Below are 19,184 nucleotides of genomic sequence, written 5' to 3' on the forward strand. Positions count from 1 at the left end.
TGGGTGTTGTCTAAAACACCAGTCTGGTTGAAAACGAAGAGTTCTCGTACTGCTCACTTTTTTGCAATGTGTAGGAACCAGTGGGGAATCCGCGCTTGTTTGGAAAGGTGCCAAGGATAGGCAAGCAAATAGCATGTAGTTTCAAAACGTGTTTAATCACGTTTCTTGAATGAACTATCTGTACTGTATATTCAAGAGGTGAAATCAATAAAGAGCTTGTTACTTACTTACTTACAAATATTTTCATAATTTCTTGAATGAAATTTCCGTATTGTGTATCCAAGAGTTGACTTCAATAAAGAAATTTTTACTTACTGAGAATTTTTTCATAATTTCTTGAATAAAATTTCTACATAGTGTATCTATGTGAAAATGGTTTTTTATAAATATAAAAAAAAGTTACTTACTAGCGATTTTTTCATAATTTATCGAATAAAGTATCTGTACTGTATATTAAAGGTTTGAAATGAATAAAGAGTTTGTTACTTACTTACAAATATTTTCATAATTTATTGAATGAAATTTCCGTATTGTGTATCCAAGATATGACTTCAAGAAAGAAATTGTTACTTACTGAGATCTTTTTCAAAATTTCTCGAATTAAATTTCTACATTGTATATCTAACTCGTGAAAACAATAAAGAGTTTGTTACTTACTTAGAATTTTGTCGTAATTTCTTGAACGAAATATCTTTTTGTTTATTAAGCAGGTGAAATCAAAAAAGATTTTTCTACTTAGTTACAATTTTTTCATAATTTCTTTAATGAAATTTCTGTATTGTGTATCCAAGAAGTGACTTCAAGAAAGAATTTGTTACTTACTTACAATTTTTTCATAGTTTCTTAAATGAAGATTCTGCATTGTGTATCAAAGAGGTGACTTCAGGAAAGAGTTTGTTAATTGCTTACAATTTTTTCATAATTTCTTAAATGATATTTCCATATTGTGTATTGCATATCCAAGAGGTGACTTCAGGAAAGAGTTTGTTACTTGCTTACAATTTTTTCATAATTTATTGAATGAAATTTCCGCATTGTATATCCAAGAGGTGAAAACAATAAAGAGTTTGTTACTTACTTGTGATTTTTTCATAATTTCTTGAATGAAGTATCTGTACTGTATATCCAACAGGTGAAATCAATAAAGAGTTTGTTACTTACTTACAAATATTTTCATAATTTCTTGAATGAAATTTCAGTATTGTGTATCCAAGAGTTGACTTCAAGAAAGAAATTGTTACTTACTGAGAATTTTTTCATAATTTCTTGAATTAAATTTCTACAACGTGTATCTAAGTCGTGTAAATAATAAAGAGTTTGTTACTTACTTAGAATTTTGTCATAACTTCTTGAACGAAATGTCTTTGTTTATCCAGCAGGTGAATTCAAGAAAGAATTTGCTACTTACTTACAATTTTTTCATAATTTCTTTAATGAAATTTCTATATTGTGAATCCAAGAGGTGACTTCAACAAAGAATTTGTTACTTACTTACTTACAATTTTTTCATAGTTTCTTAAATGAAGTTTCTGCATTGTGTATCCAAGAGGTGACTTCAGGAAAGAGTTTGTTACTTGCTTACAATAGAACTATTCTAAAGAATAAAGACGGGTTAAGCTTAAATATATTTATTGCTTAAACGTATTAACGGATTTTTTTTAGAAAAAAAAACACAACAACAAATGTTTACCTAAAAATAGTACTTAGAGTTCACTCTTAAACATCCAGAAATGATGGCCCCATGATATAGAATAGTTTTTACCATGTCTTATGGATTTATCACGATCAGGTATGTTCTTAGGTATCCATGTGCGAAGAACCTAACCTCGTCCTCAGGACGGTGATAACCCCCTTCAAATTTAGGACACTTAAACTCTTCTAGATTGAAAAGTGGAATCCTAGGGTCACACTTTTGAATTATACTTTATCTGTAGGTACATTGCCCTTTAAGTACAGCGCTTCAACCCCGAAAAAGCTGCAAATTTCACTGACTTCCTCCTGAACATTTTTCAGTTCCTGACCAGCATTATTAAGTGGTGTAATCACTCTATCGTAGAATCCCAGTCTGTTTATATGACGTAATGCAGTACTTCACAAGCTCTTATCATACTCAAACATATTATAGTTCGCTATCCAATGATAACAGTCAATTTCTTCGAGTTCCATAGACAATAATAAAAATACACATTCAAATATAACACCACAAGAGGGTTTTTTCAAACTGATAAATTCTGTGTCATACAGTCCTATCATCTTGGAAGTTATTAATGTAGTTGTTAAGTAGAAAAATACTTCATCAAACTTGTATATCTTCGCTCAAGGTTGAGTAGAGTTATGGCTAGGGGGATGAGCCCTAAAACCATCTGAATTCAGTGTGGAGAGGAGTAATTAAACCCCTGGAATTCATTGCGGGGAGGAGTCATTGAACTCTCTGTAACTGATAAATTCTGTGTCATACTGTCCCATCATCTTGGAAGTTATTAATGTAGTCGTTAATTAGAAAAATACTTCATCAACCTCTTACATCTTCGCTCAAGGTTGAATGAAGTTTTGGCTAGGTGGATGAGGCCTAAAACCATCTGAATTCATTGGAGGGAGGAGTCATAAAACCCTCCAGTAATCTAACACCCATGAACATCTAAAGAACTATGTCTGAAAACCCAAACAGATAATTAAATATTCTAATTCATGATTTCAGGCACGTAAAACCACAAAATACTAAAGTTAACTTCTCAAATAATAAACCCCGGGAGTCAAACACACACGAAAACCTATAAGAATTATTTATTTAACAGAAATCCTCGCTTTTTGAATGGCCACCAAGTAAAGAAAAAATCACACAGAATAAACACCTTAATTCTCTGTATTTAGTGATAATATCAATTGTCACAGCTAGGCAATAATCCTAGCACGGGGAAGGGGAAGGGTTTTACGAGTTTCTACTAGGAGCATAAATTCTATTATACTTGACTTATTGTATCGGAATACTATCACCTCAATTCTCTGTATTTAGAGATAATATCCATTGTCACAGCCAGGCAATAACCCTAGCGCGGGGAGGGGGAAGGGTTTTACGAGCTTCCACTAGGAGCATAAATTCTAGTATATTTGACTTATTGTATCGGAATACTATCACCTTAATTCTCTGTATTTAGAGGTAATATCCATTGTCACAGCTATGCAATAATCCTAGCGCGGGGAGTGGGAAGGGTTTTACGAGCTTACACTAGGAGCATCAATTCTATTATACTTGACTTATTGTATCGGAATACTATCACCTCAATTCTCTGTATTTAGAGGTAATATCCATTGTCACAGCTAGGCAATAATCCTAGCGCGGGGAGGGGGAAGGGTTTCACGAGCTTCCACTAGGAGCATCAATTCTAGTATACTTGACTTATTGTATCGGAATACTATCACCTTAATTCTCTGTATTTAGAGATAATATCCATTGTCACAGCCAGGCAATAACCCTAGCGCGGGGAGGGGGAAGGGTTTAACGAGCATTAACTAGGAGCAACAATTCTATTATACTTGCCTTATTCTATCTGAATACTATCACCTTAATTCTCTGTATTTAGAGGTAATATCCATTGTCAAAGCAAGGCAATAATCCTAGTGCGGGGAGGGCGAAGGGTTTTACGAGCTTCCACTAGGAGCATCAATTCTATTATACTTGACTTATTGTATCGGAATACTATCACCTCAATTCTCTGTATTTAGAGTTAATATCCATTGTCATAGCCAGGCAATAAGCCTAGCACGTGGAGTGGGAAGGGTTTCACGAGCTTCCACTAGGAGCATCAATTCTAGTATACTTGACTTATTGTATCGGAATACTATCACCTTAATTCTCTGTATTTAGAGGTAATATCCATTGTCACAGCTAGGCAATAATCCTAGCACGGGGAGGGGGACGGGTTTTACGAGCTTCCAGTAGGAGCATAAATTCTATTATACTTGACTTATTGTATCGGAATACTATCACCTTAATTGTCTGTATTTAGAGGTAATATCCATTGTCACAGCCAGGCAATATTCCTAGTTCGGGGAGGGGGAAGGGTTTTAGGAGTTTCCACTAGGAGTATCAATTATATTATAATTGAATTATTGCATCGGAATACTATCAGCTTAGTTCTCTTTATTTAGAGGTAATATTCATTGTCACAGCCAGGCAATAATCCTAGTTCGGGGAGGGGGAAGGGTTTTACGAGTTTCCACTAGGAGCAAAAATTCTATTATGCTTGAATTAGTGTATCGGATTACTATCAGCTTAATTCTATGTATTGAGAGGTAATATCCATTGTCACAGCGACTGAATAGTCCTAGCGGGGGGAGGGGGAAAGGTTTTACGAGTTTCTACTAGGAGCATAAATTCTATTATACTTGACTTATTGTATCGGAATACTATCACCTTAATTCTCTGTATTTAGAGGTAATATCCATTGTCACAGCCATTCAAGAATCCTAGTGCGGGGAGAGGGGAGGGTTTTACGAGCTTCCACTAGAAGCATAAATTCTATTATGCTTGAATTATTGTATAGGAATGCTATCACCTTAATTCTCTGTATTTAGAGCTAATATCAATTGTCACAGCTAGGCAATAATCTTAGCACAGGGAGGGGGAAGGGTTTTACGAGTTTCCACTAGGAGCATAAATTATATTATACTTGACTTATTGTATCGGAATACTATCACCTTAATTCTATGTATTTAGAGATAATATCCATTGTCACAGCCAGGCAATAATCCTAGCGCGGGGAGGGGGAAGGGTTTTACGAGTTTCCACTAGGAGCATAAATTCTATTATACTTGACTTATTGTATCGGAATACTATCACCTTAATTCTCTGTATTTAGAGTTAATATCCATTGTCACAGCCAGGCAATAATCCTAGCGCGGGGAGAGGGAAGGGTTATACGAGTTTCCACTATGAGCATCAATTCTATTATGCTTGAATTATTGTAATGGAATACTATCACCTTAATTCTCTGTATTTAGAGGTAATATCCATTGTCACAGCTAGGCAATAATCCTAGCTCGGGGAGGGGGAAGGGTTTTACGAGCTTCCACTAGGAGCATAAATTCTATTATGCTTGAATTATTGTATTGGAATACTATCACCTTCTCCCCCTCCCCTGCCCTCGGAAATGTGGGAACGAAGGGCCTCTGAGCCTTCCCCTTGATGCAGATGTTTTCCCTCCAAAATTGACCCCACTCCTCCCTGCCCTCAGAAATGGGGGTACGAAGGGAACGTTAGATCCTATTTTAAATTGACAATACTTATCAAACATCACTTGTGTATTATAAAGATCACATATCTCATTACCCCTTTTTAAATATTAATCAAATAATTCTGATTATAGTGTCCAATTTTTTGTCTGCTTTTCAAAATGTTCGTATTTGGAACTCTGTCAGTTAACACTAAGAAATAAATTGGGTAATCCTCTCGCAATAACAAAAGGCTTAGCAGTGATTACATCTCATTGTCGGGCGACAATTCAATCAGATCAGAGTTGTGCAAATGGAATACCTTTTCGCAAATTGAGTTAGCTTCTATTTCATAGGCAAAATATTTGAATTCCTTTTATTCAAATCACCTATCAAGTTATCAAAAAATATTTGAATATATTAAGTTATAGGCAATTCTGGTTTAGAAAAACTAGAATAGTGACATAATTTCACTTTATCGACCCTCAAACTAGAGTTGACCCAGAAACTTGTCTGGTTGGCCCAGAAACATGTCTGGTTGGCCCGGAAACCTGTCTGGTAGGTTTTGTATAATTCCATATTCAATTGACAACAATAGCAATGATCAGTCTAGTGGAAAGGTGCCATGGAACGTAAAGTGGGACAAATACACCGGAAGGAACATAAAGTCCCAGAATTCAATAGATACTTACTACTTGCGGCACGGGTAAATGGCGGGAGTAAGTATGACTCTCTTATTGGACGCGTGGCAAGCATGGCGGAAGCGGGGTGAAATCGGGCCAAGTGTCGTGGGGACAATGCCAGTCATGGCAGATTTATGCCACGCATGACAGAGCCGTGTGGTACTTATGACACTCCAAGAAGTACTCCAGATGGTAGAAAGCGGGTGGGACCTCGGAAAAAGGTGATCAGAAGAACCTGTTTTTTTAACTTGCTCAATAATGCTTACCAGATGGGACCGATCTTAGCCCCCTTTCGTTGATTTTGAATTGAAGTTATAAAGTATTTTGCAGTAGGTTGTATCAAGACATGGCTAATTATGATAGTCCAAGTAATTGAGAGGCAAATGTTTTAATGGCTGCGGCACGGGTAAATGGCGGGAGTAAGTATGACTCTTTTATTGGACACATACTTGTTTGGATAGTTTTTGGAAAGGCATGCCTGCCTAGAGTCTCAGGCATTTTGACCAATAATTTAAAATCGACATAGGACCGTTATATTGCCTGGAATGAGAGGCAAACAAGGCACGCCCGCCTATGGTCTTAAGAAGATTGACTATGGTCTTATGCAGATTTATGCCAAGCATGGCAGAGCCGTGCGTTACTTATGACACTCCAAGAAGTACTCCAGATGGCAGAAAACGGGTGATTCCTCGGAAAAAAGGTGATCAGAATAACCTGCTTTTTGAACTTGCTCAACAATGCTTACCAGACGTGACCGATTTTAGCCCCCCTTTCAATGAACTCTCTTTTTCAACTTGTCACCCTATTTTTCATCGTGTTTGTTAAATATAAACCAGCATCTCAATCCTCCCTCTGTCCTAACTATGGTCAATGTCCCCTACTATGTTTCTAATCACAAAAAAAAAAACATAAATTACTTTTCACCTGAGTTCGCTTTCCACGTGGCAATCATAGGGAAAGACCATTTTTGAAAATAAAAGCCTGGCTTAGATGATGGATTGTTTTTTCCCATTAGCCAGAACTGAAAGGCTTATTGAATAGGATATACAAACTTGCACTCTGCCCAAAAGAAATTTGAGAGGATTACTTAAGTGGACAAGAAGAGGGAGAGATAACAGGGTTGTTTCCTCAACTTAAACAAACGGTAAATAAAGATTCTGCAATAATTTTGAAATAAAATGGTTTAGCCCTTGGTTCCTAGTGTAGAAAGAGTTTGATCAGATGGTAACTTATGACAGTAAGCGTTAGCAATCATTTCTGTAACTTGTCTCCTGATTTCAGTGGTTTAATGGTAAAAATGAGCATGTTTTTTGTTGTATTTTTTTTTACTCATTTTTAGTTTTGTTCTCTTTTCCCTGTTTAGCGGGCCATGCAGTTCACTGGAGAAGAATGCCTAATTTTATGATTTTTGTTGTTGTGGGTATATTATTGATAAACGAACTTGACCTTGAACTTTTTTAAGCCTAAATAATCATTTCTGGGTTTACTCACCACCGTGGATATGATTCACTCTCCAAACTCAGCACTTTGCAAATTACTAGAATCTTTTTCATTGCTTTGTTCTACTACTTAGAAAAGTATAACCAGGAAGATAAAAATGTCAGGAACCCGCTAAAATATCAGTTCCTAAAAATCTTCCCAAGCTTAACTCGTTTCTTTAAAGCGCTAAACAAAGTTTGCTTGAAAGCTATTGTTTACCATAATATACCGTAACTTTTACCCTTAGAGAGGTGTAAAATTTTCAAAGATTGGGGATTTTCCATATACCAAAATGTCCTTATAAATGTGCAGGTCATGTCATTAATCTTCTTTTAACGACACTAAATCTCTAATTTGAAAAATAAAGAACATTAAACTTTTTCTAAGCCCTTTTAGAATAAAACCAGTGCTCATTACATTCTGTTTGTTTAGCTATGAAGGAGCATAACGATTTCTACTTGAGACTTTTAACGTTCCATTGTCTAGAATGCTAGAATTCGTTTGCCAAAAATCTTAAGAATGCTTTTACGGCCGATGAAGCTTAATTTATTTTGAATCCTTCTCATCCTTACAGACATGGATAAAGCTTTTTCAATAGAAAGTACCAGTCGTTCCAAAACATCCTAATTTTTTCAGAGGAATCTTTAAAACTATACCACTGATATATTTAATAAAGAAGATTATTCCTATCCCTCCAGTTGTGTCAATTAGGGAAGACCTGTGCCCCCTTCATTTCCCCCTATATTTTTAAGAATACCTTTTTTAAGGGGTATTATCATTGATAAATAACGCGTTTTGTATTTTCTTTGAAAAATTGACAAGTTCCCCCCCCCCCCCCCGTAGATTTAAAATACAAGTTTAGCCCCGCCCCACCTTAAGCTTCGTGAAGTGACGCTGCTGTATCCCTTCTGTTAACTATTTTGCTTCTAATGATGATTTGTGGTGTCTTTATTGGAATTTCCTCTGGAGTCTCACACCAATAGAGTAGAATGGGTTTCACGCAGTCGCCCTTTGGGTTTTACCAGCTTTATGACATGCTTTCACAGTTTAAGTATGGCATTCAAGTTTCTAAATAACACAATCAGTGGCGTGAATTCACTCAAATGTTGGAGGTGGGCAAAATGTACTTTTAAAATCTAGAGGAAGGCAATTTTGTGGTTGTTCAATGAAAACTTCAAAAAAAGGCATTTTTCAGTGAAAATACTAAAACCAATGTATTTTTCAAAATCTAGAGGGGATTTATGCCCCTTCTACCAAAATATACACTTCTGAAAACAGATAGTCCCTGTGTGGCTTAGTGCCCACCCAACCCATGTATGTGCCCTTCATTACCTGGGATAGAATAGGGTGAACACCCGATCCGAGAAACATTATCCTCTAGACATTGCGATGGGCTTTAAGATTTGAAAAAAAAAACTTTCCCAAAACGTTTCGTTCTTTTACTCGCTCAGATTTAATATTTGACTTCATTTTTTCGGCATACACTTAAGGAATGACTGGCTAATATAAACATAACTCACCAAAATAAGCCAATGGAATTAAAACATAATTTTCAACACGCAATCATAGGATAGTAATTTCGGTACTTGTTAATAATACAGAACATACTCAAGAATTGCGCTTAGGTTAAACTCAGAAAACCGATTTCATAGCTACAAAAACAAGTGACAGATGATACAATGCATTCGACTTGTATAATTTGGGCTATATATTCGCATATTAGGGGGGGGGCTAGGTTATGTTAGGTTAGGGGCGCTGTCCAAATAATTTAACCCCACCCCACCCCTAATGTGCAAATATATAGCTCAAATTGTACTATTATATAAACTAAAGGTTATATGAAGGTTATATTTCGTTTTGAATAACCTAATTTCACGTCTTGGGTGTGTTCCGTATTATTAACAAGTACCGTAATTTCTCTTTGGCTCAACTGTGAGAATGAACTGTGAGAAACTGCAAAATTTGCATTGGGAGAATTGAAAACACCTTTAATTCCGCCAATGATGTAATATAATGCGTTCACTTACTACTTTGTCGCCAAGATTTCTCACTCTGCATTGCAATAAAGCAGGTTGGCCTGCTAATACCGTAACATTTCTTGAAGGCCCGTTTTCAAAATAAGGCCGAGAACTAAGAATGGCTTCAATGGTTGACTGATATTTCAAGGATCCCGCGAAGAACCCATGCAATGAAGTCACTTCTCCATTTCCCAAATCTGAAAAATAATTTGTCATGAAGTGCATGTCGTGGAACTGATCCGGAACACAAACAGTTTGGCTTATGATAATAAGGGCAGATTTAATTTCTACTGAGCTAATATACGAAGACAAATGAAAGAAATTAATCATCTTTCTTATCCTTATGGAATGCAATGGCAATTAAAGCACAGAGAACTATAACTTTTCAAATTATGTCCAGAGTGGCACCTACCCAGAAAGTTATAAATTTTTAAACGTGTGAAGCGTTTTTTTTTTACTTCAAATCACTTCAAAACACCGAGAAAATTTGAATTTCTGAAAACAAAATTTTGGTTTTTAATTTTTATTGAACAACAGGTGAAGTTGGAAATAACAATAGGACTTAGTCAATATATTACAAATAAGAAAATAGGGTGGGTCTACACAATTTATGCTAAAGTGTTATTGTTACAGCCAGTGGTGGATCCAAAGGGGCGAGGGGGGCTCGTGCCCAACCCCCTAGTCTAGTCTAAATTTACTAAATTTAGTGTAAACCCCCTAGTGTAGTGTCATTTACTTAATTAACGCGTTTGTGTTAATTAAACTTGCTCCTAACGCAAGTTTATCGGATCAACCTTTTTTGCCCCCCCCCCTTAAAAAATCCTGGATCCGCCCCTGGTTACAGCTACCAGTAAAATTAAAACAAACAATAATTTTTTCCCCAGATCATCTTGGAACCTACGATCATACATAGTCAAAGTTGGTAAGAAAAACTTTGCATATGGGTAAATCAATTTGTCAAGCGTAATTTGAATGAATCAATTATGAGAAAAGACATATGGTAGAAACAGAAATATAAAAATACAGACATAAAAGGGAGAATGTGGGATAAGGTCAAAGCAGAACATCAAAGCAGATAAAATTGAAATTTTCTACACAAGATTTGAAGGCAATTAAGAAACAACACACAATATGTTCTTCTAAATGCTCTTCTATGTTCTCAATATATTTTTTTATGTTGCAGGCATCAATACCATTAGAGGAAATGCAAACAATAAAGAAGATAATGCAAAAGTTAAAAATAAAGTAAACGTGGAACAAAAAAACTGAATATTTTAGCTATATATTTAATAACAAGAGATATTTAATCACAAGAGAATAAGGATAAACTTCGACTTACAAAAAAAAAACTAAAATAAAACAGTAAAAGACCCCAAGGCCGTATCCAGGGGGGGGGGTTACCCGGTTTGACCCCCCCCCCCCCGAAATTTTTGACCTAGTCGAAAATAAGTCGAAAATTAGTAAAACCTAGCTAAAAATCAGTAAAATTAGTCGAAAACTGATTCAAAAATTAGTAACCCCCCCCCCCGAAAAAAAATCCTGGATCCGCCCTTGAAAGACCCAATAAAAGTCCCCAATAAAGATCCAATAAACAATAAAAATCCCGAGGTTTTACTTAATGTAAATTTAACCAAGACTAAGAGAAAGGTACCTCATACAGATAAAAATACCTAAAATCATATCAGAAGCAAGTCTTTAATTGTTTCTGGCCTTTTTGGCTACTAACTTTGTAAGACTTTAGATAAAGTTCGACTTTATCTAAAGTCTTAATAACAAAATTTGCTGTTTCAAGTAAATTTTGCAAGTGACCTCGAGTCGCACTAAGAAAAGGCCAGAAAAGGCCAAAAGGCCAGAAAAAGGTAGCTTATACAGATAAAATCATATCAGAAGCAAGTCTTTAATTTTTTCTGGCCTTTTTGGCAGCTAGTTTTGTAAGACTTTAGATAAAGTTCGACCGGTAATTGCTGTTTCTGTTTTATAGCAAATCCTGTTTAATTAGATTTAGTTTGATATATTTGATTTTATTTAGCATAATAAATAAAAATATAAACCATTACCAATATAAGTCACTGTGCTAGGGAAAAGAATTTAATTTTTCCTAACGCCTAAATGTGTATTCTTCAAAGTATCTATATAAAAAGGAATTATACTTTGATGTATATTTAATCTCAATTTCTCTTGAACAATGTATTTAATACTTAGATAATTACTAATTAGAGTGGTGTCTTTAAAAAGTGTTGAATAGCGGGGACTTTCGAAAATATGGTTGTTCAGAGCTGAATGAAAAGAAATGGAAATACTTCTAGAATTTAGTGCCTTTTTAAGATAGTCTTTTGTTGTTGTAGACGTGTTTCTAAGTTTTGATCGGTTAGACCGGTACAATAACTGCCACAATAACAAGTTATTTGATACACCCCTCTTTGACGAATTGAGGCCTCTGCCTTACCGTAGTTAAGGAACTAAATTACTAGTGAAAAAATAGACTTCATTTTCTATACACTTTTTTATTTGGTAAGTAGGTAGAATTCCATACTGGGGAATTATCTTGTATTTTCCAACTGAAAAGTTTATTACGATCATTTTGACGGTTTTCCGAGACAAAATAAGTTTTGACAGTTGATTCTTTTTCTTGGGCTATTGCCACTCAAGTTTACATTCCTACTTATTGAAAATGACTATCCAACTTTAATCTAAAAGTTTATATAAATAATTATAAAGAAAATTAACTCAGTGAAATAATTCATTTTGTGCATTTTGTGATGATAAAAGGTAGAAATATTTAACAATAAGCTTCTTTTTGTGCTTTTATCTTATAAATTAAATAAAAAAAACAAGTTTTTTAAACTGAAAGTAAGGAGCGACATTAAAACTTAAAACGAACAGAAATTATTCCGTATATGAAAGGGGCTGTCCCCTCCTCAACGCCTCGCTCTTTACGCTAAAGTTTTTATTGTTTTAAAAAATAAAGTTGTGAGACAGAGTGAAACTTTAGCGTAAAGAGCGAGGCGTTGAGGAGTGGACAGCCCTTTTCATATGCGGAATAATTTCTGTTCGTTTTAATTTTTAATGTCGCTCCTTACTTTCAGTTTAAAAAACTTTTTTTTTTTATTTAATCTCTGAGCGTTTTTTAGTTAATGCAGCTTTTATTTTGGCTCACCGTCATTGAATAAGTAAACAAAATTTGCATAAAAATTTCACTTTTCTTTTGCTAAATGGCTGTCTCTAAATTTGGTTCTGATGTAATTTACAAATTAACTTGCGTAACGAACTTCTATATTCGTATATTTTTCTTCTGGCAAAAAATACAAAGTTGCAGATTTTTGCAGATATGAGCTTGAAACCAGAGTAATAGGGTTTTCTGATACGCTGAATCTGACAGTGTGATTTTCAATAAAATTCTTTTACTCGTAGGGGATGTTTCTCACCTCCTTAAAAATTCAGGCAAATTTTCTCAGGCTCGCAGCCTTTGATGAGTAATACTAAACTTAATAAAATTTATATATTTAGAATCAACTTTATAAGCCCATTATTTGATACATTTATTGATTTCAAAATTACGTTTTTAAAAATTCCGATTACTATTGAGCCGTATCGCTTGTTTTTTTGTTTTTTTTTTATTACGTATATGTTATAACGTATATGAGGGGGTTCTCCCCATAGTCAATACCATGCTCTTTACGTTAAATTTAAAAAAAAATTAATTCACAAACCCCTGAATCACAAAGGCACTAAAAAAAACTGTACTAAAAACTGAAAGCACTAAAAAAACTGTAGCGTAAAGAGTGAGGTATTGACTCGGGGGAGAACCCCCTCATATACGTAATAATTTCTGTTCGTTTTAAGTTCTAATGTTCTTACTTTCAGTTGAAAAAACTTGTTTTTTTTATTTAATTTCTGGTCGTTTTTTAAATAATGCTTGGAAATCCGGCACCCCCTTCATAGAAATGTCCCTTACCCCAAAGAAAAATTCTCCACTGAAAGATTCTCCTGAGTAAACCCCTCCTCCAGCCCCCCCACCACCAGAAAAAAATCCTTCCTGAAAATGTCTGTAAACTTCCCAGTAACCAATACAATATGTAAGCAATGGGCAAAGTTCGTAACTTGCGGCCCTTCCCCTGGGAACTGTGGGGGATTAAGTCATCCTAAAAGACATATTTATTAGATTTTCGACTATGCTGAACAAAATGGCTATCTCAAAATTTTAATTGGTTGACTTTGAGAAAAAATTAGCGTGCAAAGGGGCCTAGTTGCCCTCCGTTTTTTTGGTCGCTTAAAAAGGGCACTAGAACTTTTAATTTCCGTTCCAATGAGTCATCCTACGATATTCTAGGACCACTGGGTCAATACGATTACCCCTTGGGAAAAAAATGTGCGTAGTTGCCCTCCATTTTTTTTTGGTCACTTAAAAAGGCCACTAGAACTTTTAATTTCCGTTCCAATGAGCCCACCTACGATATTATAGGAGCACTGGGTCGATACGATCACCCCTGGGGGAAGAAAAAAATAAAATAAACACACATCCGTGATCTTTCTTCTGGGAAAAAAAATGGAAAATTTCACATTTTTGTAGATAGGAGCTTGAAACCTCTATAGTAGGGTTCTCTGATACGCTGAATATGATGGTGTAATTTTCATTAAGGTTCTATAGCTTTCAGGGGGTCTTTCTTGCTTTTTTCAAAAATCAGCCAAATTTTCTCAGGCGCGTAACTTTTGATAGGTAAGACTAAACTTGATGAAATTTATTTATTTGAAATCAGCATTAAAATCTGATTCTTTTGATGTATCTATGGGTATCAAAATTCCGTTTTTTAGAGTTTCGGTTACCATTGAGCCGGGTCGCTCCTTACTTACAGTTCGTTACCACGAACTGTTTAATCATGTGGTTTTTATTTTATAGAAATATCAATCTTGTTATCCGAGTTGTGAATCCGAGCTTCGATTGAACTTGGAAAATTTGTTGGAGAGGGTGATTTTGTGGCTTGATGCTAATTATCAGTAGTAATCAATGTTATACTTCTAATACTCTATGTTCCATCCTGTGTTATTTGTCCCACTTTACGTTCCATGGCACCTTACCAGGGTCAGTCACCTATTACTACGAACGGTATATGCCTTACCAGACGGGTTTCTGAGGTAACACCCATTTTTAACAGTTTCAATTGCACAAGGAGACAGGTTTCTGGTGGGTATAGAATTTGAGAGTTGATAAAGTGAAATTATGTCACTATTCTAGTTTTTTCTAAACCGGTATTTCCTATAACTTAATAAAGGGTTAAGGTGATTAGCGATTACGAGCGAGGATAGTACGAATTGATTGTGAAAAACCCGGATGAATTAATTGAAAATAAAGTTTTAAGAAGAAATGTCTGAAAAGTAACGATAGAATGACATTGTGACTTGACCTCACTTTACCTCTCCGATGTAGTCTGTATAATACACAAGTAACGTTTGAAAAGTATTGTCAATTTAAAAAGAAATGGCTGAAAAGTGTTTTGAGGGAGATGGGTTGCATGGAGGGTTGAGTTGCACGAGGGTTCAGTTAAAGGGGGTACAGTTACACGAGGGTTCAGTTAAAGGGGGTATAGTTACACAGGGGTTTAGTTAAATTGGGTCGAGTTGCACGAGGGTTCAGTAGCACGAGGGTTCAGTAACATGGGGATTCAGTTGTACAGGGTTTCGGTTATACAGGGGTTCAGTTACATGGAGGGTTCAGTTGCACGAGGGGGGATTTGCGAATTGGAGGAGATGGGATGATAGTGTACTGTATAATACAAAAGTGATGTTTCGGAGCGTATTGTCAATTTAAAATAGTTTAGAAATAAAAAAAATTTTTTACAAGAACTGGCTGAAAATTGTTTTGAGGGAGATGGGATTGCATGGAGGGTTGAGTTGCACGAGGGTTCAGTTAAAGGGGGTACAGTTACACGGGGGTTTAGTTAAATTGGGTTGAGTTGCACGAGGGTTCAGTAGCATGAAAGTTCAGTAGCACGGGGGTTCAGTTGTACAGGGTTTCGGTTATACAGGGGTTCAGTTACATTGAGGTTTCAGTTGCACGAGGGTTCAGTGACCGGGGGGAGAGGGAGATGGGGTTTTAGGTACAGTGGGTTGCGGGGCACTCGGTGTCAGGCGCCTGAGGGGGCCGTCGCCCGAGAGGTCTGTTTGCCAGGGGGTTGATTCTAACAGCGTTCCGGTCTCTGGAGGGTTCAGATGCTCGGGGTTGGAGTTAAATAGGGCTTGAGTTCTACGAGAGTAGTGCTTTATCGTGGTTTAGCTTGTCACAGTATTTAGTCAAAATAAAGCTAAAAAGGGGGAAAGTAAGTCTGGAGGGGGGTGTAAAAATGGTACTTATTTAATATCCCGGTAAACATACGACTAGAAATGCTTCAGGAGAAATAGACTATTGCTTCTTTCTGAACTAATCAATATTCCTTGACAAATATTTTTTTTACTTTGACTGTATTGCTATTATTCAAAACATTGCATTGTCTATGCCACATCAAACTAGCGAATAATTATCGTGGCTTTTTAGGTGTTAAATTTTTTTTCAGTGTAATTAATAACATAAAAAAATGATGAAATTTAGCTTTGTCTAATCTCTATTTTGAATACTTTATATGACGTGAGGGGGGTGGGGGCAAGTATTCAGTTAAAATAAAGCTAGGAAGTGGGAAATTAAGTTTTGAGGGAGGTGTAAAAATGCTACTTATTTAATATCCCGGTAAACATTTGACTTGAAATGCTTCAGGAGAAATAGACTATTGCTTCTTTCTGAACTGTCTGGGGAGTGGGTTGGGGCAAGTATTTAGTTAATATAATGCTAGAAAGAGGGAAATTAAGTTTTGAGGGAGGTTGTAAAAATTGTACTTATTTAATATCCCGGTAAACATACGAATAGAAATGCTTGAGGATAAATAGACTATTGCTTCTTTTTGAACTAATCGCAATTCCTTAACAAATATTTTTTTTTATTTACTTTATTGCTATTAGTCTTCACGATTACATGAATATACAGTGTATTTTCACGACTACAAGCCTGAGGCATGAATATACAGTCTGGTTTGACGATTACATTGCAAAAGGCGAGCAATTCTTTTATATTATATATCTATAGAGTGAACAAACACGTTTTGAGAATATAATTGAGATTATATGACGCAGCCAGATGGGTTTTTGAAGCACTTTCATCATAACATGTTTTTTTTTGTTTTTTTTTTGGCAATTGACATTTTTTTTTTGATAACAAGTACCATTCATTGCGATCGTAGCTCTATTTTGGCTTGTTACTTCAGCTTGTGTGTATACTTCAGCTTGTCTATTTATTTGTGTTAAATAAAAATCTTGAATCTGGAAAATGAAAAAATAAGTATTTAAACAAAATGTACGATGCTGCTAATTAAAGAATAGTAGGCTACACTCAGAATTGTTTGATTGACATATGCTGTTAAATAACTTTACGTAAAAAGCTAACTATATTTGCAAAAAGGGATAAGGGATTCTTAAATTGGACTGTACGAACGATCTTATTTGAATAATAGGAAAAAAAACAGAGCTAGGTTAGGTTTGAGTTGCATGGGGGTTGAGTTGCATGAGGGTTCAGTTAAAGAGGGCTCAGTTGCACGAGAGTTCAGATGCACGGAGGTTCAGTTGCTTGGGGTTCTGTTACACGGGGATTCAGTTACAATGGAACCCACACAAAAACAATGGGGCACGCATTAAAGCCAAATTAGGCCAGTGGCCAATAAGAAATCGTAAAATACCCGAGACAATGAACAAGTCCCGATATGGCAAGTATTTAGTTAATATAATGCTTGGAAGAGAAATTAAGTTTTGAGGGGGGGGGTGTAAAAATGGTACTTATTTAATATCCCGGTAAACATACGACTAGAAATGCTTCAGGAGAAATAGACTATTGCTTCTTTCTGAACTAATCAATATTCCTTGACAAATATTTTTTTTATTTTTACTGTATTGCTCTTATTCAAAACATTGCATTGTCTATGCCACATCAAACTAGCGAATAATTATCGTTTCTTCTTAGGTGTTCAATTTTTTTTTTAATTTTAATTAATAAAATAATAAATTATTATATTTTGTGGGTGAAAATCAATTTAGGGTCGAGTTTCGCGTACTGGAGGGGGGTTGCGCAAAGTAGTAAGTTAATATAAAGATCGTACGGGGGAAAGTAAGTTTTGACGGAGGTGTAAAAATGCTACTTATTTAATACCCCGGTAAATATTTGACTTGAAATGCTTCAGGAGAAATAGACTATTGCTTCTTTCTGAACTGTCTGGGGATTGGGTGGGGGCAAGTATTTAGTGAAAATAATGCTAAAAAGGGGGAAAATAGAAGCTGTTTCCAAAAGATTTAGGATTCATTAACATTTTTCAACTTTATTTATTTTTTTCTTTTTGTACATATCTTAAAATGTCAAAATATGCTTATGGTTCTAATAATTGTGCTCTATGATTGGTCAGAGACACGATGTGGCTTTCCCACTGGAGGTTTTATGACTCCTCCCCACAATGAATTCAGATGGTTTTAGGACTCATCTCACTACCCATAACTCCATTCAACCTTGAGCGAAGGTATAAAAGTTTGACGAAGTATTTCTCTACTTAACAACTACATTAATAGCCTCCAAGATGATAGGACTGTATGACACAGAATTTATCGGATTAAAAAAATCATCTTTTGGTGTTATATTTGAATGTGCTTTATTATTATTGTCTATGGATCGCGAAGAAATTGACTGTTATCATTGGATAGTGAACTATAATCTGTTTGAGTATGATAAAAGCTTGTGGAGTACTACATTAAGTTATATAAACACAGACTGGGATTCTATGATATAGTGATTACACCACTTAATAATACTGGTCAGGAACTGAGAAATGTTCAGGAGGAAATCAGTGAAATTTTTAGCTTTTTCGGGGTTGAAGCACTCTACGTAAAGGGTAATGTACCTACAGATAAAGTTTTAATTCAAAAGTGTGACCCTAGGATTCCACTTTTCAATCTAGAAGAATTTAAGTGTTCTAAATTTGAAGGGGCTTATCCCCGTCCTGAAGACGAGGTTAGGTTTTTCGCGCAGTGGATACCTAGGGACATACCTGATCGTGATATATGCATAAGACGTGGTAAAAAAAACTATTCTATATCATAGGATCCTCGTTTCTGGATGTTTAAGAGTGAACTCTAAGTACTATTTTTATGTAAATATGTGGTGTTTTTTTTTTTTCTCTAAAAAAAAAAATATGTTAATACGTTTAAGCAATAAATATCTTTAAGCTTAACCCATCTTTATTCTTTAGAATAGTTTTATTCATTTCATTAAATTATGAAGAAATTGTAAGTAAGTAAGAATAGCTTTCTTGAATTCGCTTCCTGGGCACAATACAGACATTTAATTCAAGAAATCATAATAAAATCGCAAGTAAGTAATAAAGTCTTTATTGTTTTCACCTATTGGATACACAATACTGAAATTTCATTCAAGAAATTATGAAGGAATTGTAAATAGGTAACACACTCATTCTTGAAGTCAACTCTTGTATACACAATGCAGAAATTTCATTTAAGAAATTATGAAAAATGTTAAGTAAGTAGCAAATTCTTTCTTGAATTCGCCTCCTGGATAAATAAAAAAAAGACATTTCATTCAAGAAATTATGACAAAATTCTAAGTAAGCAACAAACTCTTTCTTGAAGTTACCTCATGGATACACAATGCAGAAATTTCATTTAAAAATTATCAAAAATTGTAAGTAAGTAGCAAATTCATCCAAAAATATGT

At 35.2% G+C, this 19,184-nt stretch overlaps 1 protein-coding gene across 2 annotated transcripts in view; it reads right to left on the reverse strand.

The window, feature by feature from the left end:
- Nucleotides 1-19,184, reverse strand: part of LOC148950969 (zwei Ig domain protein zig-8-like) — a 523,998-nt gene that overhangs the window by 437,382 nt on the left and 67,432 nt on the right. For both annotated transcript variants that reach the window (XM_089090532.1, XM_089090531.1), the window contains exon 2: nt 9,401-9,588. In XM_089090532.1, the coding sequence (XP_088946658.1) occupies nt 9,401-9,588 (188 nt within the window). The remainder of the gene's footprint in view (nt 1-9,400; nt 9,589-19,184) is intronic.

Source organism: Artemia sp. Qi Xiang Cuo, chromosome 6 (assembly GCF_049724085.1).
Source record: "Artemia sp. Qi Xiang Cuo chromosome 6, ASM4972408v1, whole genome shotgun sequence".
Classification (NCBI taxonomy): Eukaryota; Metazoa; Arthropoda; class Branchiopoda; order Anostraca; family Artemiidae; genus Artemia; species Artemia sp. Qi Xiang Cuo.